This window comes from Drosophila persimilis, unplaced genomic scaffold (genome assembly GCF_003286085.1).
Source record: "Drosophila persimilis strain 14011-0111.01,24,50 unplaced genomic scaffold, DperRS2 tig00000002-arrow-pilon, whole genome shotgun sequence".
In the NCBI taxonomy this organism is placed as follows: Eukaryota; Metazoa; Arthropoda; class Insecta; order Diptera; family Drosophilidae; genus Drosophila; species Drosophila persimilis.
Window position 1 is genome coordinate 11,628,431 of NW_020825289.1, and position 18,188 is coordinate 11,646,618.

The 18,188-nt window shown below is 46.9% G+C and overlaps 3 protein-coding genes and 1 long non-coding RNA gene across 4 annotated transcripts; 2 read left to right on the forward strand and 2 right to left on the reverse strand.

Annotated features, from left to right (window-relative positions):
* The first annotated feature begins 213 nt into the window (after positions 1 to 213).
* Positions 214 to 4,171, forward strand: LOC6590624 (poly(A) polymerase type 3). The gene is made up of 7 exons (XM_026985298.1): positions 214 to 719; positions 1,221 to 1,395; positions 1,468 to 2,257; positions 2,316 to 2,512; positions 2,597 to 3,178; positions 3,243 to 3,521; positions 3,587 to 4,171. The coding sequence occupies exons 3-7, from the start codon at positions 1,498 to 1,500 to the stop codon at positions 3,821 to 3,823; spliced, it is 2,055 nt and encodes a 684-aa protein (XP_026841099.1). The 5' UTR covers positions 214 to 719; positions 1,221 to 1,395; positions 1,468 to 1,497; the 3' UTR covers positions 3,824 to 4,171.
* Positions 4,172 to 4,194: 23 nt separating this feature from the next.
* On the forward strand, positions 4,195 to 5,878 carry LOC113565060. Its single transcript, XR_003408417.1, has 3 exons — positions 4,195 to 4,388; positions 5,129 to 5,247; positions 5,315 to 5,878. It is a non-coding gene; the product is annotated as an uncharacterized LOC113565060 (long non-coding RNA).
* Positions 5,879 to 5,883: 5 nt separating this feature from the next.
* On the reverse strand, positions 5,884 to 7,023 carry LOC6590625. The gene is made up of 2 exons (XM_002016676.2): positions 6,938 to 7,023; positions 5,884 to 6,882 (listed from the first exon to the last, which is right to left on the reverse strand). The coding sequence occupies exons 1-2, from the start codon at positions 6,989 to 6,991 to the stop codon at positions 5,962 to 5,964; spliced, it is 975 nt and encodes a 324-aa protein (XP_002016712.2). The 5' UTR covers positions 6,992 to 7,023; the 3' UTR covers positions 5,884 to 5,961.
* Positions 7,024 to 9,883: 2,860 nt separating this feature from the next.
* Positions 9,884 to 11,822, reverse strand: LOC6590239. The gene is made up of 4 exons (XM_026986432.1): positions 11,784 to 11,822; positions 10,656 to 10,816; positions 10,414 to 10,589; positions 9,884 to 10,348 (listed from the first exon to the last, which is right to left on the reverse strand). Exons 1-4 carry the CDS (start codon positions 11,788 to 11,790, stop codon positions 9,928 to 9,930), a joined length of 765 nt encoding a protein of 254 aa, XP_026842233.1. The 5' UTR covers positions 11,791 to 11,822; the 3' UTR covers positions 9,884 to 9,927.
* Between the last annotated feature and the right edge of the window lie 6,366 nt (positions 11,823 to 18,188).

Sequence of the window (18,188 nt, forward strand, 5' to 3'; positions counted from 1 at the left end):
ATTTCGACTAATTCTAGAGCAGGTCAGTTGAAAGATATCGTGGTCTCTATCGTTTAATAAAGATAAACGCTATTATTTTCACCTGTTTAAGTAACGGGGGCTGAAGTGGGCTAAGTTTGGTATATTTACGGTATATTTTAAAAATGAGACGGTATATTTCTGAGGGTCCGAAGGGATACTTCATCCGCGGTCACACTGCATTATAATTGCTAGAACGCGCAAATCAAAAGAAAAAAAAGCAGCGGAAAATGTTTGGCGCACGTTAAAAGCAACCAAGTCGGCCCCCAACCTAATCGAGAACCGTGCCCCGCTACAAAAGCCCCCCAGCAAAAGGCTAATAGTGTTTTTTGTTGTGCTCCTCTACTAAATGCGTGTGCGTCAGTTTGCTTCGCTGCCAGAGAACGTCACGTAGCATAAAAAACGCGAGAGGCCGCATACAGTGGTAAAAAGAGGTAGAAAAATAGTGAAAAGCGCAGAGGGCAGGAAGCCAGAAGATAAAGCGACAGCAAAAGACGCAAGAGTTGCAAAAAGTCTGCACACGCCGGACTCCAACCACAACGCATGAATGGGCAACACTCGACGACGCGCCCGCTGCTGCCAAATTACAAAATTATACATTGCCCATATGTACAGGAGGCACGTCCCGTAGCCGGGATTCACTTGGCCTGAAGATTCGCTTGTAGATTGGATCCCACACAAGAAGATACGACTCAGCGCAGGTAGGATAAAAGAGATAAAAGTTTCCCCCCACTCTTATGTATTTTGTTTTTCGGCGTGTATGTATACGCTTGCCTGCCAGTGTAGGTGTAGGTGTGCGTGAGCGTGAGTTGGAGCGCGTGAGGTGCGCTCAGTGCCTGCATATGCAAGGAAAATGATGGTTTGCCTCTGCTTGTGGTTTCTTTGTTTATGTTTGTCAATTTCCACGATTAGTTGGCACTTTTGCACGCAGCCCGCACCCCGCGGCACATCTCTTTGCGCTAATTTATTTACGCATTTGTTTATGCCCCAATCGAAAGAAAGAGCGTGTGTGGGAGAGAGAGAGAGAAGAGAGTGCGTTCCAGTGTGACCAGCTGCCGCTTGGCGTTCATTGTTTTGCTTTCTCACATAACGGTGCTGGTGGTGTGTGCGTTTGTGGGGTAAAAAATCTTATCGCAGTTTCGTCAGCACTCATATAAATTGCAATTGTCTGTTAAAGTTATATATATATGAACTGCTTTCAGCATTTTATTTAGCGCATAAAAGTCCCAGGATTAAGAAGAGGAAGAACAACAAAGCGAAGTGGAAGACGAGAAACAAAAAGGACAAAGCAAGTGGCAACAGATACAATTCCATTTTTTGGGCAGCAGCACGAGCAACTTAATTGTACTACAATACATACATTTTAAGCCTAGATAGGTGAGATAACCAATCGTCACAAACGCCTTAGAGCAGAGCATCAACTAATCCATTTGCTTCCCGGTACTCCAGTACCTATATTTTAAGCCCAACTTATACAAAATGTGGAATTCCGAACCAACACATCGCCAGAATCAGCAGCAGCAGCAACAGCAACAGCAATACCAGCACCAACATCAACACAATGGCAATTCTACCTCGGGGGGCCAGCCCGCCAAACAGTTGGGCATGACCTCGGCCATCAGCCTGGCCGAGCCGAAACCGGCGGACCTGCAGCGGACGGAGAACCTCCGCGCCTCCCTGGAGCCGTTCAACGTGTTCGAGAGCCAGGAAGAGCTGAACCACCGCATGGAGATCCTGGCCAAGCTCAATACGCTGGTCAAGCAGTGGGTGAAGGAGATGTCCGTCAGCAAGAACATGCCAGAGTCCGCTGCCGAAAAGCTGGGCGGAAAGATATACACCTTCGGGTCGTATCGCCTCGGTGTGCACCACAAGGGAGCCGATATCGATGCCCTGTGCGTGGCTCCCCGCAACATTGAGCGCGCCGACTACTTTCAGAGCTTCTTCGAGGTGCTGAAGAAGCAGCCGGAGGTCACCGAGTGTCGCTCCGTGGAAGAGGCCTTTGTGCCAGTCATCAAAATGAACTTTGATGGCATCGAAATCGATTTGCTGTTCGCGCGACTTTCGCTTAAAGAGATACCCGACGACTTTGATCTGCGCGATGATAATTTGCTTCGGAATCTGGATCATCGCTCGGTGCGCAGCCTCAACGGCTGCCGTGTGACGGACGAGATCCTGGCCCTGGTGCCCAACATTGAGAATTTTCGCCTAGCCTTGCGCACCATCAAGCTGTGGGCCAAGAGTATGTATTCGACCAACCCCTAGTCATTGCAGCAAACTAAATATTTCTCTATCCGCAGAGCATGGTATTTATTCTAATTCGCTGGGCTACTTCGGCGGCGTCACCTGGGCCATGCTGGTGGCCCGGACTTGCCAGCTGTACCCGAACGCTACAGCTGCCACCTTGGTGCACAAGTTCTTCTTGGTCTTTTCGCGCTGGAAGTGGCCTAATCCGGTGCTACTCAAGCACCCCGACAACGTGAATCTCAGATTTCAGGTATGTAAAGAAGTTTTGCTTCCCAAATCGGAAAGTGTTTTCTTTAATTGATCCAACTCTTTAATGCTTCCGCGGCTGGGTTAGGTCTGGGATCCGCGCGTCAATGCATCAGATCGCTATCATCTGATGCCAATCATAACGCCTGCGTATCCACAACAGAATTCCACATTTAATGTGTCCGAATCCACCAAGAAGGTCATGTTGACCGAGTTCACTCGCGGCATGAACATTACGGACGAGATCATGCTTGGCCGCGCATCCTGGGAGCGTCTCTTCGAGGCGCCCAGCTTTTTCTACAGATATCGCCACTTCATAGTGCTGTTGGTCAACTCGCAGACGGCTGACGACCACCTGGAGTGGTGTGGACTCGTCGAGTCCAAGATCCGCCTGCTTATCGGCAACTTGGAGCGAAATCCTCACATTGCTCTGGCGCACGTCAACCCCAAATGCTTTGAACTGAAGAAGGGGGAGAGCGCGAACAACTCGCAGAACAACAGCGGCAACGAGGACGACCTGAAGCAGCCCCCGCCCAACCAGGCCTCAGTGACATCGGCTCCCTTCTGCTCCATGTGGTTCATCGGTCTGGAGTTTGAGCGTTCGGAGAACCTCAACGTCGACCTCACAGAAAGCATACAGAATTTCACAGAGCACGTGATCATGCATGGCGTAAGTAGCGTCGAAAGAGTATTCATATTCGGTGGTGGTTAATCGATATTATGGTTGTTTCTAGGTCAACATCAAGATGCTCAAGGAGGGCATGGCCATCGATGCGCGGCATGTAAAGCGCAAGCAGCTCACCGTCTACTTGGACGCTGACTTCCTCAAACGCGAGCGCAAGTCCATGGAGAGCCACACTAGCTTTAACAACACGCTGCTGGCCAACCGCAAGCGACTCTCCACAGAATTGGCCCAGTCGCAGGAAGCTCTGCCGCCGGGCAGTCAGACGCAGCTAGCCAGTGGCAATCGGGGACGGGATAGCGGCGCCAAGATCCACCGGCTAAGTGAATCGGTAAGTACAGGCGCTAGCCATATTAATCGCGGATCTTTTTGATTGAGTTCTTGGGTTTTATCCAGCTGACGGAGGATAATTCGAATGCATCGAGCGATTTGGGAGCTCAGACGCCCACCACACCCACTGCGGCACAAACGAATGCGCCAAGTTTTAAGACATCTGGCAAGAACGGCTCGGAGTTGGATACATCGGAGCAGGAGCAGCAGCAGCAGCAGCAAGGGCAGTCGTCACCGCAGTCGCAGGCGCATAATAACGGAAGCAACAGCACTGCCACGACGACGGAGGTGGCATGTTCGTGACAACCGCCGACGCTACATCCACCGCCGGCGCAACAGCAGCCACCGCCACCGCCGCCGCCGCCACCGCTGCCACCATCAGGTCACCATCATCATCATCAGCATCAGAAGTTTCGGAAGAACAACAACGCGGCTGCAGCGGCAGCCTCCAATAGTATTTTCAATCAGCGCTCGATCCTGCATGCGGCTTCGAGTCTATCGGCGGCTCTAAGCATAACCGGACACAAGCGCAAACAGCAGACAGCGACAAAAACCATACATTCGGCAAACCCGATCAGCAGTACCCACACCCACATCATCCACAGCAACAACATCAATGGTTTTGGCGGAAGCGGCGGTGGCGGTGGCGTCAGCAACACCAACAACAAGATCTGCTATTACATTGACGACGATGATGATGATGATGATGACAGCCACCAGCATCAGCTACTACCGACGCAACCACACCAACAACCACAAACGCAGGCACTGGCCAGAGCCATTCCCACAGTATCAGCAGGAGCAACAGCAACTCCCACGCCAGTATCTGTAGCAGCCCCAGCCGCTGCATCGGCCACGACAATTTCTTGTAAGTTGTTACCATGTATTGAATCATTCGCTCGCCTTCTCCTCGCATATGTGCTACTTATTCCGACTTACCTTGACACGAGACTGGTTTATGCTCTAATTTGACTATTTACTATATTTAACTTAAACAGTATTTCACTCAGCTCACCTCCTCCGGCTCTACGAGTGAGGGAAAAGGATTTAAGCAATCAATCAGTTTCTTAGTTATACAAAAATTACAAACACATTTTCCAGAGACAATGCTCTAGAAATGATTAAATTCATACTTTTAAAAAAAGTAATTAAACGATAAAACAAAAGAAAAACTACACTTTTTTGGTATTTTTATTTTCGAAATTATTTTATATTTTTTCCGTCAATGAATCCAGTCGTTGGTTTTGTTTATTTTGTTCTAGAATCATCAGATATGTAGGTAAATTTTCTTTATAGATCTGTATGCAATATAGTTAAAGCTTCGTAAAGTAAATAAACGATTGGAAGACCTTTTAAGAGACATTCCATTCATTGAGCGAAATTTTGCTTGGCTTAAATTTGAATACAATTTCAGAGATTCACATGTTCCACTCAAGTTGAAGGGTTAAGTGATATACTTGTGAATTTCAGAATACCAAGCACACTTTATGTAAAAAGGGTCTGCTGTTTGGTGATAAACAAAACGATATGCTAATCTGTAATGAAGAGTTCTTAGACAACAGATTTATTTAACTAATATAATGAATATCCCTTAATGTATCTTTGCAGTGTAAAAAGCTATAACACATACCATTTAAGGATTAGTTATCATAGTTATTCTCCCCCATTAATTTTCTTGGCATTGATGCCCAACCCAAGTGGAAGCCCAACATATTTTACACAAAGCGGTGAGTGGAGGGGAGTTCTTACAATTCTGAAATTCAAAATGCTAATGCCCGTCTGTTTTGCCCGCAGGTTTCGATCACACTACACTTCAGAGTTATGTTGAACATTATTCATTCAACGAACTGACGCTAACGTTCCGTTCCGATACCCAATTGTAAAATGAACACAATGCATATAGAAATCAACAGATTACTTGCGACATCATCATCCGATTTCAGCCACTTTTTAGCGACAGAGAACGATTTCGCTAGCATGTCCAAATAATAATATGTTGTACATCTATCTTTTTTACTTCCCCACAGCTGGTTTGAGGAGTGCGTAGAGGTGGAGAAGGAGTCAGCGCCGCGGACGGACAACCAGATGCAGGACAGCTGCAGCAAGAACTATGAATCAATTGAGAAGATTCCTTTATAATTTTCCATCTTCTAGTTTTCAACATTTGTTTTCTTCTCCTTCTAGTTGTACAACGCTGAAAATTTGAAACAATTATGTTCGTTTTTCTAAGAAAAAGATATCTGAAAAAAGGTAATAACAAGCAAACAAAGAATTGCAAAATGAAATGAAGATATTGATTTAATTTTACCAAATAAACCAGAAAAAAAATATACAGCGAAAGCTAACAAAAAAACCAAACCAAATAACCGTTTTATTTCACATTTTATTTGAGTGGGTATGCATATGCTCTATCGCAATGTAATCGTAATGGTTCATGGAGATTAGGATATGGCTATCTGCTGTAATGAATACTTGGGTAGCACAGATTCCATTCTCTGATTGCGTAGTATCTGGCACAGAAGGTAATCGACCAGTTCGTTGTACAATTCGGTGTGGCACAACTCGGAAAATCCTGTATTATACGCTGTCCTCCGCAAGCCAATTTGGAAGGGTCGAAACTTGAACTTCGTTTTGGAGAGGTGGCGCATTAGCCAGTCATTGACAAGGTCAACTTTGTAAATGGTGCTCTTGTTAGCACAGATTTGCTCCAATTTCTTTTTGCGCGGAAAGTATTCTATGATTGGATTCGAGTCGACGACCACCCGTGGCAGAGTGTGAGCGGCCCTTGCGGCGAAGCGAGTATCTAAAAACATGACCCCAAAGGTGGCGGCCCATGGATCGAACACCCACTGACCGTACTGATTCTTTTTAACCATTGGAATTTTCACGGTTAGCTCCTTGCCGCCAGGTCTATGTGCGCCTTCTCCGCCGCCTTCGCCGCCTCCGCCGCCTTCACCGCCTCCACCGTCTCCCCCGCCTCCTCCAGCGCCTGCTCTCACGCTTACAGGCCCTTCAAAAAGTCTCAAATCATTCATCGTCGGTACACTAGAATTCATTGCTAGCTTGATGGTGCTGTCCGCTGTGTGGCTGGTTGTGTGGCGTGTGGTGGGTGTATTGGTTGTGTTCCCCGTGACGCCACCGGCGAGCAAGCCGGCCTCGATCATCTTTTGTATCTTCCTGTGGGGTTTCTGATTCATCCATATGCCCCAGACCTTATCATTGCTAACCAGGCTCAGGTTCCCCCGTCCGCGTTCCGTGCTGGTTTCAATCTTAGCCTCCGCCACTGGTGTGGATGCGAAATTCCCACGATTCGGCTTGGATATGGACAGTGGCATAGCCACGAATTCGTTCACTCTCAGGCACTGTGGTGTTTGGGCTCATAAGTTAAGATCGAACACAAGTTTGGGTCTAACTCACGACTACTACTGCCAGAGCGATAAAGAGCATACTGAGTATTCCGATGCTATGCATTTTGTTCACTTATCTGCTTGAGAACGGTCAATCCAATGTAAAAGCCGTGGTTTTAGAATAATTGAAGTTGTTTTAAATATTGTATTAACGTATTGTTTTCCTAATGTGTTTAGAACAGAATGTGACATAAGACTCGTACAAACTGCGAGACTGACGTAGAGAAAATTCGATATTAGAAGTACGTTTACTAAAGTAGCAATGGTATTACAAAACTTTGTAAGAAATTTGTAAGAAAGACTATATAGTCCACTAAAAAGTTAAATAAACTCATTTGTAATTCATTAAATCTGATCTTTTATTCGGTATCTCATCAATCACAGCTGATTGGTCAACGCCAAATGGAAAAACCAGGGACAACGTCTTCAAAAAGAGCAATATTTTGTCTTTTCCACCGGTGGGAATCCAAGCCACTTAAACATGGCCAGCATCAAGGACGCTTCGATTGCATTGAGCCGATGAAAACTGCGTTAAGCCCTTTGTGTGCTGGTACAGTCACCACACCAGGTTTCTGGAGACGGTGAAAGACTTCTGGAAGTACTCGTACTCGTGCTCTATGCGGGATTGCGTTGCTGTCATACCTAAGTACCGTGTTCCAAGTACCACGACACATGCTTCCCGATAACTGCCAAATTAACCAGTCGCAGCGGCGATCCCTTCTTTTGTCTTGTGGGCCTAACCTAATTGCACTTCTGCGAATTTGTGCGCGACACAGCTGCGCGTTTTTCCCTGAAACGGAGCTGTACTCGTATTAATCCGTTTATGGCCACGGATTAAGTTGCAAAATTTTGACGAACGCCGTCGTCGAAGGTCGCGAGACGGCGGCGAATTCGCGGAAAAGCATCTCAGTCCTTACACAGGTATCATCGGCCGTCCGCCCGCCGCCCACAGGTAACAAGATCTCAGCCACCTCAGCAGGGCAGGACTGCCTGCTCGATCCGGTATAAAAGATACGATGTCCGGCAGATAAATCATCAGTTAGCAACGCATCTTCAGGGTGTGAGGTGCCCGAAGTGAAGGAGAAAAAGAAAAAGAAAAAAAAACGAACTATCTCGGAACTATTATACGATAAACTTTGTTCAGTTTTGCCAACTTGCTTGCAGCACTGGGTGAAGTTTGTCTTATAATCCCACAGTAAGCGATCAGCGAGCGTCTCAGCGCACATTGTGAACGACGATACCGAGGCAACGATCCTGGGATGCATTTTGTGCAGTTATGTCTACGTGATCATCCTCATCACTGGGCAAAGTGTGTCTCAGGATTGCAGCCCCGCCAACAAGTGTACAAGAATGGCGATAAAGTGTGTGTGTCGCAGAAAAAGAAGACAAATTTTAAAATTAAATGGCGATTGTCGGTTTGGTCGCTTTTTACCAGGGTTCCGATCAAGCGAAGTGACTAGACCGAACACTCGTGCTATAATTTTAGAATGTTCAACATGGCCAACCAGTGACGGAAGTGACAAAAGTGAAAAAAGTGACAAAGTGTGTGTACACTCCACGAGTTGATACCTTATTGTGGTTGCAATTAGTTTCTTTGGTCGTCCAGCCTTAGGTGATTTCTCTGATCATAAAGCTAGACAACCATTGAAGTTCGTTGTGGCATTTGCAGCACTACCTACCACAACCACACCCACACCAACACCAACACCCATACCCACCCTCACATCCATCCCAGTGTCATTGATTAGCTCCCAACTTCCTAGGGGCCATACGCTAAAAGGAACGATCGTTGTGATATGCGTTAATTCACCGTTACATATCACAGTGATTTTCCTTTATAGCGCATGTCTGCGCCCACAGCCACACATGGGAAACGAAACACTCAGCGATGGAGACCACACCAGCCTTTGAAGTAGAGAGAATAGTTGCTGTGCTATATGTCCTTCGACTCTATATATCACAGTGGCTGTTCTTTTTGTACCTAAAGTGCCAAACAGCCAAGGAATCGCGTTGTGCAGTGCTTCCAGTTACTCACAAATCCCCGTGCCGTGTCCCCAACCGCAGGGAACCGCTGCTGCTGATATATTATCCACCCATCTTTGACATTTCTATATCACAGTGGCTGTTCTTTTTGGTTGCACGGCCAAGTCCAACGATTTGTCATCTCCGCCGCCGCGCATTCACCAAATTGAAAATTGTTCAAAAAGAAGGGAACGGTTGCTGCTGATGTAGTTCAAGTTTCGCACAATTTATATCACAGTGGCTGTTCTTTTTTGTTTGCCAATCGATCAACGATCCAGGACTTCAGTTTCGAAATATAAAAAAAAAGTGTACACATTATTAATGTTACGAAAAGTTGGAGAGAATATCTCAGATTCAGGAGAGTAAAGTATATGTCTAATAAATCCATTTGTTCAATTAGTAATTGAATGTATCGAAAGTATCAATATTCAGTGCTTGCTCGAAGCTCTGCTCTAACTTAATCGGAACCTGTAAATAGTACGTGGCAGAATGCATCCTCACAGGGTAGGTAACTTGATCTGCCTCCTCCTGCCACAATTGCCACATGCAACGGACTGACTTGCATACGAAATGCCAAATGTGGTCCATGACAAGGACAAGTCCGGACCGGGCTGGACTGGACTGGACCACTGCTAGTCTCATGCAAAGGAAGTAAACCATAAAATGACATGAGAGCTCTGATGGCGACTCTAATGCCATAATGTTCTGAATGGCTGACAGTGGCCTGCAGCCGTTGTTAAGTGGCCTTGATCGGGTCGGTGTCCGTTTCTGTTTCTGTTGGCTTCTCCTGGCCACGTGTACGTAACCTGGCAACGTCCTCGTTACCGTTACTCGAACGGAAGCTACCACACGCCAAAGAGAGAGGAAGCTAGATGCCGGAAATGCGACTGAAATGTTCGAACAGGAAAACACAAAGAACTTTCAATGTATGCATTGAATGGCTCTGGTCGCCATTGGTCGGTGTATTTCTAGTATTTTCTAAACGGTCTTCTGGGTAAAGCGATATAGGTAGTTTTCGACGCGAATTTTGTCGCGCAGCACCTTGCGCGTGGTCCTCTCCGTGGCGGCCGTGGTGCCGTTGTGGTCGTGGAAGAAGCTGCAGCTGCGGGCGGGCACAAACTGCTTGATATCGCGCTGCTTGAACCATCGCTCCACCACGCCCAGGTCGCACTTCTTGATCACGGCCTGCATGGCGTGCATGCACTTCCGGCATATGTCCTTGTCGCTGCTGAAGCTATGGAAGTAGTCGCCCACCGGCTTCCCGCCACACACCATGCACTGGGAGGTGTCGAAGGCGCCACAGAACACAGCCACCGCCGGCCAGATGACGTTCCGGGTTCCAAACGCCATATCCACATTCAACTTGGGGTACTTCATGTGGTACATATAGCTGGAGGGTCTGAAAAATGGTCGAGAGCCCATTAGAATCTTCTACCGGCAAGTTGTCATCAATGCGATGCTCACCCAGGACACATCCACTTGGGCTCTTGGCGGAGCACCTGCTTGTTGAAGGTGTAGGCATACTGGTCCCGCAATTCCTTCACGTTATAGGTGCCGATAGGGGGATATCCCAAGTCCCGGGCCGCCGGCATTCGGGATGTCTTGCTGGCCAGCGCTGAGAAACCAGCCTTCGATGGATACTAAGGAGTATTTCAGTTTAGTGTTTCTAGGCTCATTGCAATCATTATTTTTATTCCTATTATCACCTTGAACCCAATTTCCTTCATGCAATCATACGTGAATGGATTTGGTCCTGGGGGCGGCTCGATGTCCTTCTCTTCGAGGAACGTTCCGCTGGGAGACCTCTTGATTTTTCTGCCAAAGGCAACCGTCGGCATTTCCGGCGGATTAACCACATACTCGAAGCCTAAAAAGGAAATATAATAAGATCAGAGATAAGTGGCCTCCAGAAGAGGCGGGAACCTCGCTCCTTGCAACGCGCCATGATCAGGCGCGCCTCAGAGCGCTGGCGACGCAGCTGTTCCCGTTCCTGGGCGTTCGGTTTTCGGGCACGCATCAGAAGTGGCAGTCGGAGCCAGACTGAAGTCGCGATGGAGGCCAGTGCGGAAATTGGCAGGCTGTCGATTCGTGACAGCCCTGCCACGCATCTCAACACGCACTCCTCTAGTGTGCCCACAGCCATCCCCATCCTTTCCCCAGTCCCCCGTCGATAATAATCGCGTCGCGAGCTGTTTGATAGAAAATCAATATGACAAACCGTCGACGGTTTGCCGCGGAATCAGTTTACGGTGCTCTATTGCACTTGGCACACGTCTAGACAGAGATTCCTTCCTGCCCTTCGCTTTTTTCTCTGCCCACAATATTTCGATATTACTATTCAGTTCCGACGCGTACAACGCCGTTGCCTGACTGACAGAACGGAACTTTGACCCAGTTGAGCCAATTTTTTTTTTTCGGTTTTAATCGCTTTGGTTATGCCCGAAAGGGGCTGAAGGGAATTTCATTGATTCTGATAACAGTAGGTGGAAAATATTCAGAAACGAGCAGATACTCGGTTTTACGTAAAGGACAGAATTGGTATCTCAGCCGATTAGTGCCGCAAGCTCGCTTTCTCAAGAGTTTTGAAATAGCTTTTTAACAGTGTGACGTCCCAGGAGTCTGGATATAAAATTAAATTGCTCTAGCTCTAGACGGACAGTTAGACCCAGATTACAAATACTTTACGGGGTTGGAAGGCTGTTGCAGTCTTTGAATGCCGGATGTGAAAGGGGGGTTTAGATACTCGAGAATGCCCATCACTTAAATAGATCGCTGACATTTTCTTAAACATTTTTGAGTGGATATTCTCCACCACAAAAACATACTACACTCACCTTCCATTTATGAAAGCTCTTGCAATAATTTATACAACTCTAAATTTTTGCACAGACTCTGCGAAGAACTCAATCAAGTATGAATGAAATGTAGCCGGCAACTGGCCGGAAAAATCGTACAAAATTAACTGCCTGATGTGACACATCAGTGCCTGGCATATTTTCGAAATACTTTCAAAATACCTTTCCAAACATTGTAATAGCGCTTTCGATATGTATGGCAATGGAATTCACTGTTGAAAAATGCTTCTCCACAGGATACAGAAGCGCCGCCCGGGCTCTCCGACCGCTAAAGGCATTTCAGCAATTTTCCAAGTGGTTGGGCCACCGACTTCTTGCAGGGAGTGTGCCTACGGGAGCTACAGAATGGCTGCCCTGCCTGACATTAATGCCAGTTAACCCCAACGTTGTCCCCATCCTCGGCTGCAGCTGCAATGGCTTTGGGGGGTTACTTTTTTGGCAGGACCCCGGCCCTCAACCCACCTGCATGCCAGCCTGCAAGACCTGGATTGGGAGACACGCACATGAATGCTAATGCCGTTGACGGGGCGGGAAACAAGCAGAGGCATCGGCATCGGCATCGGTAATGGCAGTGGCAGTGGCAGTGGCAGCACGCACAAGTGCACAACCGCGTTGCAGCCACAGCAGCAGCCCGAACAGACGTCCTTCAGCCAGGACAGTGGAACAAGCATCATTGTGGGTGATCAAATAGAGAGACATACTTTTTCCTCAAAGAGGTATTGAGGGAATACCCGAAGGATTCTTCTGCTCCATTGTGGGACTCTCCACTTATCGTTTCGTGCCACTGTGCCCCACAGAGGCACGCAGCAAACTGCTTAATTCGTGCAAATAAAATGATTGTGCAACATATGTTTGGGGTTGGCTGTGGGTCTATTATAATAGCCGCCACCTCAAGCATCTTTCCCTGCTGCAGCTCTCCCGACTGCCGCAAACTTGCAACGCAATTACAATGCAATTTGCCATTATTTAACGGGCCTTCTTCTCTCCGAATTTGTGGGCGACGTAGCCCCAATATGGTAATGGCTGGAGATGTAAACTCTGTCAGGGTAGGGGTCTGTGCAATGGAATTGAATTCATTGAACGTAACCATCCGATGGCTTCAGTAAACAACTACCTCTCTCCTACTATTGTTTCTCGGCGAAATCTCCAGAAAACACTCCTTCAATTTCCGAAAGCAAGTGCCATGTCGTACACAGACCATTACAGCAGCACAACATCCAACTGAAATGCAAATAAAAATGCAGCTCCATTCAGGATGGCAGTGGCAGTGGCAGGACCAAGGACTTGGGTGTGCGGCAGAGGGCTCCTGGAAAATGGCCCATAAACGTGCCATTCACATGCAAAGCGCAAAAACTTCTGAGACTGTCCCTGCCTCGCCTTGTATGTCTGTCTCTCGCTCTCCCTCTCTCTCTTCGGAAGTGGCAGCATCCTGGTCAAAGCAATAGCAAGGACAGCAAAGCTCGTTCCCCTGTCTTCTGGCAAACGAAAATTTGACTCACAATAAAAACAGGACCGGCCGGGAAAACAATGCCAGAAGCAGCATCAGCAACTACATAGAGTACGCCAGAAACACAACAGTTTAAGTCCATTGCGGAGCGGAAGTGCCGCTTATTACGCAGGATGTGGTTAACCGGAAATGAAACGAAGCAAGCCAAGTGCGACAATACACCATAGCCAGCGCTCCGCTCCCCTCCTCTTCTGGCTTATTTCATTCTCGTGTGTGGGGCTCTCTCTGGGTTCTCACCGATGTGCTTCTGCGATTTCTGCATTCCTTCATTGAAAGTGGAAGGGAAACACTCCCCCAACAAGCGGAGGACAAATTAAGATTTTCAGATGAAATTATATTTGTGTTCCAGATGCTTTGTTTTGTCCAGTGTACGCAGAAAATGTCATGCCAGAACGCAAACAAGCCCGCTAACCCGCAAATGGTCAACAAACAGCGGCGACAATTGGGCCAGGCTGACGTTGAAATCAAATTACAAGATTCTCTCTCTCGTTCTCCCTGACATCTGCAGCTGCTCTGCATCTGCATCTAGCTCCGGCATAGTGGCAAAGCAAGGCCCCTTCACTATCCACTTCCCGCTGACCCAAATGCCACGCGCCTGCAATTTGTGCGGCAATGTGGCTGGGTTAATCATGCTAATAAACACAAAAGTTGTACTTGTACTATAGCTGCTGCTGCCATTGCAATTGGCGCCGGCACACAAAAACCATTGCATACTCGTACTTACAGGCGATTGCAGGGGGATAGGTATGGGTCCATTCCACGGCTCTGGCTGGGGCTGTGGCTGTGGTGTAGTGGCATCCATCGGATTGGGACCCCGGTGTCCATGCCACTGGACCAATATTAGACCGTTGCTTTTTGCGGTGGTTGCGTGGCATTGGCCATTCAAAAGGAACACGATTGGCTTCCAGGGAGGTTGGAAAGCATACAAAATTGCAATGATTATGCACGCGCCTAGTTGGCACTCTATTGTGGCCAGGTCCTCATTTGTGTGCGGCCCGAAGCGGCCTATTAATACATGAGTCCGATGGGAAGCGGGCTGAAGTAGGGACTCAGCCGTAAATGGTAATCGTAGCAGCTGCTGCCTGGTCAAGTTAATCTTTAAAGTTCCACATTTTCCGCCCCAAATGTGAGAGGTTTCAGGAACCACCCGGAAGTATAGAAGTATCTGGTTGTTTGGAAATATCTATACAATTTTGTTAGATCTGTATATTGATTTAGAGCTTGAGCTCATATTCAAGTCATTTCCTCGACCGGAATTTGTATGATCCATCCAATATATCTCACAGGATGTGCTGGCGCCAACGGAAATCCCAGGCACATTATCCAATGATTTATTTTAAGGGTCTGGGGGCACGAGAGTGAAACTTTCTCGACACTGGGAAATGCATGAGCCTGAGGCGGGTCTGGCCTTGCACATGCTTACCTTTCACATCCAGGCTATGTCTGGTGCTGGGGGCACAAGCTGGGGCAAGCCCCGAGGCAGGTGAACACATGCTGTCAGCAGGAAAGAGGTCGAGTCGTAGGCTGCCGCCTCATCATTTTAGCTGTCACATTAAAAATGCATAAATGTTGCTTAAATGCAATCCAAGAAATGCAACTGGCCGTAATACGTGCAAAAATAGACATTGCCCCTTGCTGCAAGGCGGCTCTCACCAATCAAAGTGCCCGGCAGGGATATGGAGGTGCTGGGGCAGGAGCTGAACACAATTTGTATCCTGCCTGGCATGCCGGGGCACTGCCCCCCCCCCCCCATACCCCACCAGAACTGTAAGATAGACAGAGAGATGCCTTTGGGCCTCTGGCCTTGTCTTTGCCTTGTCTGAAGCTGCCTACGTTTCAGGTGCGAGGCCTGGGATTGGTACTGCGATTGGACCTGGGAATGGGAACGGGAATATGTTTTTGCTTCTACTTTCTGCTCCGCTCCTCCGGTCCCTGACCGTGTGTCTGTGCCTGCTTCTCTGCTGATTGTCGTCCTGTTGATCTGTGTTTTCACTTAGATATTGGCCCGGGCTGGGCGATAACGCTACGTGTGTGCTACCATCGAAACAGGAAGTTTGTTTGTGGCCAACTTGCTGAGTGGCAATCGGGATGGCAAAGGAAGTGATGGGATGATGCGAATTCGATTGGGATGGGGAATGGGGAAAGAGGAACAGAGCGTCTGCTATTCGAATTGCCTGTGGAAAGTTCTGCCGAAGGCTGGGGCTAAGGCCAGGCCTTCGATATCTAGTAAGCAATCGTTTCAAATTGAATTTTCTATTTACCCAGTAGTCGATATACTTGGAATTCTTTTCTGCTTTTTTCCTTTGCTGTGCAAAGTTTTCCAGACAAAAGTTAAGCCAAATGAGTTTAAGTTAAATATGGATGTGCAAGCGGGCTATCGACCGAGCTTTTCAGGAATATTTTATTGTTTTTAGATGGGTCTTACTGTTTTCTTAGCTCTAAGTTTCGATTTTGGAAGTACTCGATTAAGCATGACGACACTGTTGGTAGGTCATCGGTATACAGACGGTCGAGATGCGCTCCGTCTAGTTCCCAGCGAGAAGTATCTAACCAGCATAGTATTATTTCCCGGGAATCCCACCAAGGACAGCGGAATACCTTCAGGGACCATCGCCAAACAGCAGGACCAAAAAAACATATATTTTCGCCGGCTGCCAGTCCGATGACTTCCGGGGGACAACCCTTGCTGTCAGGTGTTCGTGGGGCCATTGGAACAATGGCCGCCGTCCGACTCGATAATGGCATTATCGGTGGTCCATCGGCTTTGCCTCCAGCAGCAGCATCATCCGGTGGTCGAGGTAGTTGACTCCTCTGACTCTGGCTCCGGTACAAGGAGTTGTCTGTAGATGTCTTTAAATCTGTAAATAGCGGCTGCATTCATGAAAATCATTGAAAGTGAATCGGACACTTAATGGCTTGAAATCTCAATCAAAGTCCTTGAATAAGCAAAAGCATCGGCAAATGCCACCTTCTGTGAGTTCGAGAAAAACCATTTCTGCAAATGAAAAGAAGAATATTTCCATCAATTTTGTTGGATGCCAAAAAATTATATCAGTAAAACATTAATTCATGGTTTGGGAAATCGTTTTGTGTACGAAAAAGTTCAAAATAAATCACAAAAGTATCCTTTACGAATGGATAATTATATCCGTAGGAACCAAAGATCATTTCCTGTTTTGACATCTTGGAATCGTGGTGCCATCACATCACCTCCGCTTTGACTCAGTTGAACCTCAGTGTTTGCCGGTGGAGTGATTGATGCTCCAGTTGATGGATGCCTCCTTGGGGCAGCACAAACCGAATGTGTGTTTGCTTGTGTGTGTGTGGTAGCTGGCTCCAGTGGCTGGCAGTTCCGTTCAAACTTTCCCGACCGACACTGACAGCATTCCCACCGAAAAGTATTATTAATATCAGATGGCAGTGTCGCTCAATTTAAAATATTGCTAGCAAACACATTCATGAACTTGAGTAATTTTTAACAAACAACTTTTGAAATTACTTAATCGCAAAGTTCTGCGCTCTGGCAGCAGCAATGTGGCGTCTTTTCTGGAAAAAGCGAAAGCGGAAAGGGAAGTGAAACGGGAGCGGAAGCGGGAGCGGAAACGGAACATAAATTGTGTTTATTACGAAGAGCGTGGCATACTTTTGTGCGCAATTTAAAGTGGAAATATGAAGGGCAAACGGTGACAAGAAGGAGCTGCTCCCACACGCATTTAATTAAAGCGCAATGAAGACATTTTCCACGGGAGTCTGTGTGCCTATGTGTCCGTGTGCTTTCGTTGGTGTTGCGAAGAAGAAAAGCTGTTAAAAATATTCGAGACACTTGAATGTTTCCCCACTGACACTCGCACGGAGACGGGGATGCTCGGCGGAGCAGCCCCATAGAGCACAATAAATATTATTTATGAGCCTTCCGATAAGAAACCCGACGCACACACACACACGTCCTTTTTGGAATGCAGTCGCTCTTACACGTAAGCATCTATATTTTTCCATATCTAATTTCTGCCATCCCGTGGCGTTCTAGGACATTATTTAAGGGTTACACTTGAATTTGAATGTCCCCTAGACCCGTACACTGCATAGTTCGCTAAATGATCCTCATTTTTAGCACCTGCCATCCTGATAATGATTAAATATCCATATGTATGTAGGTATGTGTAAGCATTTGCTTGGCTGATAAATACGGGACCAAAGCCAACAGCGGGACAGGCAGCCGCTTGTTTATTTTAATAATGTTAACCTAATTAAGTGATTAATATGCAGAATGTGCGCAGAGATTAAAACGATGCGCGCACGCTGTGTTTAATTATCGAATTAAATTTTGTTGGTCGACTGCCTGGCTGACAGTTTACGGGCAAACTTGGCCCAAACTGATAGACCCATTTTTTTGCCATCACCCACTTAAGCCCTAGGCATCCACCATCATTAATCAAGTGGCGGGCTCTGTCCGCTTTAAAATAACAATATCCGCCCAGGACACTGACAGTCGCTTGTTTACACATGTTCCAGACATTGAACTTTCTGTTGAGTAATTGTCATTTTGGTATACAAGGCACTTTTTGGGTCATTGAAAGGTGAGAGAAAGAACCAGGATTCACGATCAATTAATCTCGTTCAAAGATACCTTTTCATCAAGAAGAATGGGCCTATTTTTGCTTGATTTCAATTTGAATTGAAGAAATCTTCAAGCGCTTTTCAAGAACTATCTATGTATATTCTAAAGCTCAAATATTCTTTCATTTACACATTTCAAACAACCGGACAAAACATACAAGGTAACACTCTTGGAAATTGTTCCACTACAAAAATTATGCTAATTTAATGCAATTTTTTATTGCACTTTCTGGCTGTTGTAAAATATGAAATATAATAAA